Raw genomic sequence first — 9,645 nt, 5'->3', positions numbered from 1 at the left:
TAGATATTTATTTAAGAAAATAAGAAATGAAAAAGTAAAACACAGATACCAGAAAGAACACTAAGCCTTGTAAAGAAAGGGATTGTATAAACAAACAATATAATGGACAGTGAAATTAGAGGAAATAGTGAGACTAAGTTTTATTACAATATATGACCAAAGACCACAATTGCTAATTCCATAACCCTAGGTTCTACAAACATGAGTACACAACTATGAAGGTAAGTCCATTGGTCTGTTTCTAGTCACCCTCCCTAAAAGTATTTTCAGAGCCTTCTTCATGTCATTGTTCCTCAGACTATAAATGAAGGGGTTCAGCATAGGGGTGACCACAGTGTACATCAATGAAGCCATTGCAGTGGCACGTGGGTTCTGGGTCATAGCAGAACTGAGGTACACTCCCAGGAGGGTGCAATAAAATAAAGAGACAACAGAGAGGTGAGACGCACATGTGGAAAATGCTTTGTACTTCCCCTGAGCCGAGGAGATTGCACGTATGGAGGACACTATCTTGGAGTAAGAGTAGAGGATGCCAGAGAGGGGACCCACAGCCAGTAACATGGCTGCAATATAAATCACCATGTCATTAAGAGAGGTGTCAGAACAGGCATGGTGTACCACCTGATTGAGTTCACAGTAAAAGTGAGGGATGTTCAGGTCTGTGCAGAATGACAACCGCAGAACCAAAAAGCTATGTAACAAGGAATTCAGAACACTTATGATCCAGCATGCTAGAATCAGCAATCCACAGCGTCTTGTGTTCATGATGATCATGTAATGCAGGGGGTGACAGATGGCCACATAGCGGTCATAGGCCATCACAGTCAGCAAAAAGATGTCCAGTACTGAAAAAAGTAGTAAGAAGTACACCTGAGTGATGCAGTTCACATAGACGATAACTTTGCTCTGTGTCTGGATATTTACCAGCATCTGGGGGACAGTGGTGGAGGTGAAGCAGATGTCCACAAAGGACAGATTGGAGAGGAAGATGTACATGGGTGTATGAAGGTGGGAGTCTACAGTGATGGCCATGATGATGAGTAGGTTGCCAAAAACAGTCACTAGGTACATGGAGAGGAAAAGTCCAAATATAAGAGGCTGAATCTGAGGTTGATTCTCTGAAAATCCCAGAAGAAAGAATTCTGAAAGCTGAGTATCATTTCCTTGTTCCATGTGTTTGATATGCCTACCAAAAGAAGAATTGGGAAAGATAGATTCAGTCACCTATCAATAAGCTAACATCAATGCTTCTTCCTCCTTTCTTCTTCCTCTCTCTCTCTCTCTCTCTCTCTCTCTCTCTCTCTCTCTCTCTCTCTCTCTCTCTCACCCTCCAGTTCCTCTTAGCTGAATTAGCTCTGGTCATATATTCATGGGGTGCTCACCAGGACAGGGTCTTTGTCAACCTACGAGGGGACACACCTCTAAAAATAATGAACTCTCTTCTCCATCAGTTACCAACTGCTAATGTCTCCTCGGTCAAGATTGAGGCCTTATGAAGCCTTTTCTCTTCCACTATAGAGTGTTGACTAGTTTGATCTTTTGCAAGTCTTGTATAATCATCCACAGCTGCTGTGAGTTTATAAGGACCCTGCTGTGTTCAAAAGGCATGCTACCAGAGGCGACCCTTCCAACATTCTGTCTCTTACTCTTTCCATTCCTCCTTTCACGCTGTTCCCTGAACACTTTGGTCTAGATGTCTCATTTTGGACTGAACACTTTGTAGGTGTTTATTCTCCACACTCTGACAAATTGTTGGTTCCTATATTATCCTCTATCCACTGGAAACAGATGCTTTTTGATGAGGAGTGAGAGCATCACTCATCTATCAACATAGATATAAATATTTAGGTTCATTTTTATATTACACACATTTAGCAAAATGATAACTGGGAGTTCTCCCCAGGGGCCTATGAGCTCACAAAACTATGGGTTCCTGGCCAGATAACTTTTATTTTAGGTGTGTATCTACTACTATGGAACCTAGTAAGCCTTGCCTTCTACAGTCATGATATTTATTTATATGTTTTATATTTATCCCACGAAGAGAGTCCTGGTGTTATCTCTGAGTAGAAATTTCTGTGCTATATTCAGTCTGTGCTCAAAGATCTCATATTAAAAAAATTAATATCTATCACCCATCTGTCCTGTGGTGGCATGAGTGGAGGAGAGGTGCACTCCTTCCACCCCTCCCCCTGCCCATCAATGCCTGAGGCAGGTGTGAGAACTGGCCCTGAGATCACAAGAGCAGGAGAGCCGCCTTGCCCCCAACCAGCTGCAACCCTTGGGAGGGCAGGCCCTGCACCTCACCTGGGTAGCACAATAGAATAAACCGACTTTATTGGTAGAGGTGTGGGTGAGCCAACCTTGAAGTTGAAAGATTGGGAGAGCTGTCCCCACTACTCATCTGTAATGCGGCGGTGTAGGAGGGTGAGACATGCCCCCTTTTGCCCCTTGCCCCTTATAGCCTACAACAAACAAGAGAGCCGATCCTTCCCCTTACCACTTGTAGCACTCAGGGAAGTGGGCCCTGCCCCTCACCTAGGCAGCACAGCAGAGTTCCCCAGTGGTCAGAGGTAAGGGTGACCCAGCCCTGCTGTTGTGAGCAAGGAAGAGTTGTCCACATTACTCATCTGACATGGTGGCAGCTCTCCCCCATCCCCACCCAATACCTGAGACAGGTGGAGGAGTTAGTCCTGGGGTCATAATTGTGGGAGGGCTGTCCCTGACCCTCACTTGGGAGAGTGGCCCCTGTACCTCACCTGAGCAACACAATAGAACTGGCCCTGAGGGTATAGGTATGGGAGAGCTGACCCTGAGGATGTGAAAGCAGGAGAACCCGCCCAACACCTTGCTCATTTCTGCAAGAGGTGAATTACCAGGAGCAATGCTGGAGAGCTCACCCTGTTGGGGAGGACAGGAGAGCACTTGCAGGCAGACCAACCCTGCAGCTGCCCAGGCCCAGAAACAGGGTTGTGACTTGGCCCATCCTGCCATCCACCCCATCTATGAATTGCTTAAGTCATGAAGGGACTTGACCCACAGGCCCAAAGCTACAGCATCTCTGCAACACAAAGCAACAACAGGATATCCATCTAGTGAGGACCCAGCATTGATAGTGTAGTAGAAACCAGAGGCTTCAAACTAGACCAATGACTCTTTGCAATGAACACTTGCAAGTGTCCAGTTGTGTAGCTTCACTGAAACCACCAGAATCCAATGGATAACTCAAAACCCATGATCACACAGATTGACATACTAAAACACAGATTGACATACTGAAAGTTGTTCAGCCATAGAATAGCAACAACAACCAGAAAAAAAGACATAGGTATAGGAAAAGAACTCTACTGAGAAGAGCAAGCGCTTGCAGAAGGAGGGGGACAGGAGAGGGTGAGGGACAGTAAACACTACACACATGTAGAAAATTCCAGTGAACAAAGTTTATCAATATACAAGGTGTTCTCAGTGTTCCTGCATAGAATCTTGCACCAGAACACTAGGCCAAATCTATCTTACACAAACATACTTCCTCTAATTAATCTCAGTGGACACCAGATAACCTCATCACACCCTGCTCCCATGATAGTTTTGCATCAACATGTCATGCTATCTTTAATAGTGTATAATTGGCTCAGATGTACATTTATAATTCTGTGTCATATGAAGATATATAAATCACATATGTTTATGCAACTTAAACTTCACTTGAATGTAAATCATGACTTAATTGAGAACCCAAAGTCCTAAGACTTGTTGAAAGAGACCTCTCCAGAAAGGCAAAGCCCAGGCCTGGTAACAGATCTACAAGCATAGTTACCAGGAAGGCTAAGGCAGGAGGATCACAGGTTTAAGAGATAAGCTATGAACATCTTCAATTTTGTCCATCTGTCTGTAACTTTGAGCTGCACATTTGTGTCATTCCTGGCTGTAAAGTGAGGTCAGGATCAGACTGAATGACCTCATCCCTGACTGTAAAGTGAGGTTGAGTCTAGCCTGAATGACTTACTGAGACTCTGTCTCAAAGGGTTTTATAACTCATTGATGGGATATTTTCCTGGGATATATGAGGCCTTGGACTTAATACCAAGTGCAAAATTATAAAAGACCAAAGGTACAGCAAGGATAAACACTCATAGAAATGAAGTGATGGTATATAACAGGCTATTAAGTCACTCACATTCTGCTGGGGCAGGAAGACATTGAACATGTGAACATTAATAACAGTGAAATAAGCTAGTGACAAATACAAACAGCACATTTTCTTTTATATATATCCATAATCCAGAATTTAAAATGCCAGAATAGTAGAATGAAGAGCAATGGGGAGTGGTAATAGGATATCAAAAGTGAGGGTGGAGTTATGAGAATGACGAACATGATCAGGGCACATTCTATACATGTATAGACACGTCAGAGGTGGAACCAGTATATTATATAATTGATATTTCATGAAAAGTTGGAACAATTAGGAGGACAGACTATGTCTATCAGACTGGATATTAAAAAACTACATAATTTCCTCCCAAAAATACACACACACACACACACACACACACACACACACACACACACACACACACACACACAATGGAATATCAACAAGAAAAGTTGGTGGGAAATCCAATCTGTACATATGAAAGAATTCTATTTTTATGTGTAATAAACACATTATTCCTACTCAATAAATTCAAAGGATATGCATCATTTGCAATAGAGAAAGTAAACAGGTAAGAAAGTCACAATAATTTTTTTTATTCATCAGTAACGAAATGATTGCAGGCAATCTTTCTAATATACCCTTTCCCCCTTTTTAATGTGACTATGTTACATGAAGAAAGGCACCAACAAACTATAAAATTCATGAACTCTTGCAGTGCTGCAGACGTTATTCATCAGGATCCTTCTTATTAACATGACATTATATTAATTTTAAAAATAAAAAGGCATGAAGTTATTTTAGTTAACTTTAAAACCAGTGCTTTCTGTCTATACATTCCATAATATCCAGGATCTGGAAACATAAGTTCTAATTTATATGGAACTATTTTATGAGATCATCAAACCATCCTCTTATGATTAGCCTTACAAAACTATCACTTACAAATTAATTCTCACCCCAATTACTGAGTTCAGTGGATTCTTCTCTTTCCAGCTTCATAAATCAATATCTTGCAGGACCAACCGGAAAGCCTCCCTTGCATATCCCTGTTTTGGCTAGGTTAACTTTGCTCTCATGTACATTTTCCGTTCTCCTGTTTTCTGACCTCTTGCTGCAAGAGCAGCAGAGCTCCAGGTCTCACCTGGATTGACCTCTGGAAGGTAGGTCTGTGCATCAATGCCCCAACTCCCCTCTGAATGGCTGATGATGGAGAACTGAAGCTGTACTTGGCACATGAAGCAGGACAGAGAGCAGTATTAATCCCCAGCCAGGGTCAGGACTTCAAAATGAGAAAATTAATGTGTAGCTCTAGTTTGCAAATCAGAAGGACTACACTGGGGAGACACCCAAAGTTGACAGCAGCTTCTCCTTTGAGAATATTTTCCTCCTGTTATTCCAGCCCCTAAGCACATGATCTCCCCATGGGACATTGCTCTGCACAGAAAGAAAATTGTTCCTAAAGATTGCCTGTTCTCAAAAGAGTAGGCTAAAAACCCAGGTGACTGACTAGTCATCGTTCATTCCCCATGAACTCTCCTGCTTTAACCTCCTATCAGCTTACTTCATCCTGAATTAAGGTTTCAACCAAAGTCTAAAGCGAAGAAAGTTGTGTTAAATATGTCTCAGGTCACCAAAGCATTGTATTCCATTGGTGGCTTCAGAAACACATAATTCTCCTGTTCATCAACAGGAAGAACTCTTTTCTCTTGATTTGAGACCATGTGTTGTAAGTCAATTAGCTTCCTTGTGTTTTTGGTAAAACGATGAGGGGTGTATTCCTCATTAGGCCAGGAGAAAGAAATAAATTTAAGTAATTATTCATGAGTCATCTGATAATCATGATGTGCATTTAGATTCCCTTGTACAATTTCTGATATTAACCACCTACTAGGAGTCTCTTGATAATTTTTGAGTCCACTTGAGTAGTTGGTGGAAACTTAGTACAGTAGAAACTCCCTGGAATCTATGAGGATGACCCTAGTGAAGACTCCTAGTAATGGAGGATACAGAGCATGAACCAGCCATCTTCTGTAACCAGGCAAGGTTTCCAGTGGAGGCACTGGGACATCAACCCAGCCCTAAAACCAATGACCTACAATTTGTTCTGCCTGCAAGATGTGCAGGGGTAATGGTGGCACAGAACTTGTGGAAGTAGCCAATCAATGACTGGAACAGCTTAAGGCCAACACTATGAAAGGGGGTCAATGATTGACATTATCTGGATAGCCAGGAATCAGAGGCTGGATAACCCAGAGTCCTAGGATAGAACCAAACACAACTGACAAAAAAATCAATGAAATGAAGTGATTTCTAATGATATTCTGTGGTATTCATAGCCCAATCATCATCAGAGAGGTTACATCCAGCAAATGATGGGAGACACACAGCCAAACATTAGGTGGAAGTCAGGGAACCTCACAGACAGAGGAGAGTGGGGAAGACTGTAGGGCCCAGTAGAGTCTAGACACCATGAGAACAAGGTCCATAGAATCAACTAAGCAGGGCTCATAGGGGCTCACGGAGACTGAGGGGACAATCATGGAGCCCGTATGTGTCTGAGTTAGGTCCTCTCCATATATATTATGGTTGTGTAGCTTGGTCTTTTTGTGGGACACCTAACAGTGAAAGTTCTTTGGTCTTTGACTCTGATCCATACTCCAATTTCTTTTCCTTTTTTGAGCATGTATTTTTTTTACAAGACAATGGGCTTTATTATGATACTTTTCATACACACATGGAATGCACATTGGTTGTATTTACCTCTTTATCATATAGTTTTCCCTGTATCTCCTAGCCTACAATCTCTAAATAGCATTCCCACTTCCATGTGTTTTTATCTATATTTGGCATATGGGAGAAAATGTGTGCCAGTAGGTTTTTTGAGTCTGGTATGTTTTGATTACTGTAATGATCTCCAGTTCCACTTTTCTGCCAATGACATAATTTCATTTTTCTTTATAGATGAATAAAACTCCTTTGTGTGCTTATGTCACCATTTATTTAGGCATCCATCCATTGATGGGCATTTAGTGTGACTCCATTAATTGAGTGTACATGTACCTCTATTGTATATTGCCTTGATTTCTTTCTGGTATGTTACCAAGAATGGAATAACAAGATCATCCTCTTAAGATTTTAGAGGAACCTCTATACTGATTCCTAGAGTAGATGAGATAATAAATATCCACACCTCCACATTATGCCTTTCCCCTCTGTACTTTGACAGCCTGGATTTTTTTTTTCCTTTCTTCAAATTGGCCATTTTAACTAAGTTAAGGAATCTAAGTCTAGTTTCTATTTGTGTTTGTTTCATGGATAAGGATAAGGTTCATTTGTTTCTATCATTAATTTTCCATTTCCATTTATTTTTCAGAGAAACCTCTTTTTAATTCAGCTGCCTATTTATTTGGCTATTTGTTTTGGTGTTTAATTTTTAACTTGTATCTCTGTATGTAGTATTAATATATAAGCATATTTGCATATGTGTAAACACACACGTATGGTGTGTGTGTGTGTATGTGTGTGTGTGTGTGTGTGTGTGTGTGTGTGTGTGTGTGTGTGTGTAGGCTTGAGACTGATGCCAAGTAGTGCCCAGTCAATGAGGGTTGACCATGCAGTATCAACAGATTGCAAATTATAGTTCAGTATCACACTTGAGATATCGATACAGGTAATAGTTAATATAAAAAGAATTAGATCAAACCAAGGTTCTGAGTGTTGCCATTTTTATGCTGTTATGATTTTGTTTCTGTCCCAGTCCCTAGCCATTAAAATTTTCTAATATATCTACCTGGTGTTTTATTCCTACCATTTCAAAACCATTTTCCCCTAGACCCCATGATCTATTTAGTCTGGGGTTCTTGGCATTAGTAACAATGCCAGGTATGGGTTCCATCTCATGGTGTAGGCCTTAAATCCAATTTTTAAAAGTGGTTAGTTATTATCATAACATTTGTGCCACTCTCCCACCAGTGGGTGTATCTCTTGCAGATCCAAGTTGTAAATTGCAAGGTTCATAGCTAGATAAAACTGATGATTGCTTTTCTTTCTTTATTGTGTTAATACCTTCCAGCATTTGTGAATGCCAATGAGTAGAGATGAAGTTTATATTTGAGTACCACCTTGCTTTTCCATATGGATAACCTTAAGTACTAAGGGAAAACCTACTACCATTATTCTGCTTAAGGAACATAGGAATAAGACAACCCCAAATGGTATATTTCTACCCATAGATCAGTGCATTGCTTGATCCTCACCAGAGAAACTTCTTCCTGCAGTAGATAGTAATGAACACAGAGACTCACAACTGGACAATGAGCAGAGAGTGAGAGACTTTCATGCATTTAGCCCCAAATGGGATGCTGTTATCATAACTTCCCCTTCAAGGCTAAGGTATCTATGCTGAAAAGGAGGCACAAAGACTGTAAGAGCCAGAAGTGGTAGACAACTTTAAGGAAATAGTATTTTCCAGACACAACAGTTCATACACATATGAACTCATGGAGACTATGACAGCATTCACAAAACATGCACAGGTTCAAGTCAGACAGAATCCCAGCATGGACAAGTAGACACAAAGTCCTGTGCCTAGCTAAGGAGTTATTTGCAAATGATAGCTTCTGGGCAAGGGGGAAAAATCAATGGAGTCCTAATGGTTATATAAACCATATTCCAGGACAGGCTCATGCTCAGCAGTATCTGGCCAATACAAAATGGTCATCATTTGTGTGTGTGTGTGTGTGTGTGTGTGTGTGTGTGTGTGTGTGTACTTTTTTGTTTTGTTTTGGCTTTGTGTTAGTTTCTTTTAAGAGAGAGAATATGAAGTTGGGTAGGGAGGAAGAACGGGAGGGAGGGGGACTAGTTGGGGTAGAAGAAAACTTATGGTCAAAATATATTGTAAGAATTAAGAAAAACCTTGTTTTCTACATCAAAACTCCAGAAAATGAAGTAACTCTTGACTTTATAATGAGTAAATGAATGTTGGAGTTGAAAAAAAGTTGTAACAATAAAGTATTTCTGAGTATGTGATAACCAAAAATTAATTAAAATTAAACATGGACTGAATATGAAATGTTTAGGGACATGTTCCACTATACAACTTCACTGCAACCTTCGTCCTGACATAGGACACAGCATTGTACATGGTGTCATGTCACACACTCCCCAAAAGTACCATTTGTTGGGTATTCTTAGTTATGCAAGATGTTCAAAGAAGGAGAGTCATTCCAGAATGTAATTTTAGGCTCTCTGGAAGCAGAGAGGAACTGTGTCTGTGACCTGAACCTCAAACCTCTATTCAGAAGTGTATTTATTGATTGTACACAAAGGTTGTATTTGGGGTACAAGTTCCTCATGCAAAAGCTCCTTTAATATATTCTATATGTTCTCTGAAGGAAATCATCACAATCCCACACCCTTTAGCCCTGATTATGTACTGTTTGCAGTACACAATAATTCAAGACCTCCAAGTATGCCTGGATAGTTTT

The 9,645-nt window shown here is 40.7% G+C and overlaps 1 protein-coding gene across 1 annotated transcript; it reads right to left on the bottom strand.

Annotated features, from left to right (window-relative positions):
* Nucleotides 1-213: 213 nt before the first annotated feature.
* On the bottom strand, nucleotides 214-1,173 carry LOC128115217 (olfactory receptor 19-like). Its single transcript, XM_052745691.1, has one exon. The coding sequence runs from the start codon at nucleotides 1,171-1,173 to the stop codon at nucleotides 214-216; it is 960 nt and encodes a 319-aa protein (XP_052601651.1).
* Between the last annotated feature and the right edge of the window lie 8,472 nt (nucleotides 1,174-9,645).

This window comes from Peromyscus californicus, unplaced genomic scaffold (genome assembly GCF_007827085.1).
Source record: "Peromyscus californicus insignis strain IS unplaced genomic scaffold, ASM782708v3 Scaffold_1__1_contigs__length_55948999, whole genome shotgun sequence".
Lineage (NCBI taxonomy): Eukaryota > Metazoa > Chordata > Mammalia > Rodentia > Cricetidae > Peromyscus > Peromyscus californicus.
The sequence above is the reverse complement of the archived record's forward strand: the minus strand, read 5'-3'. Positions and strand labels throughout refer to the sequence as shown.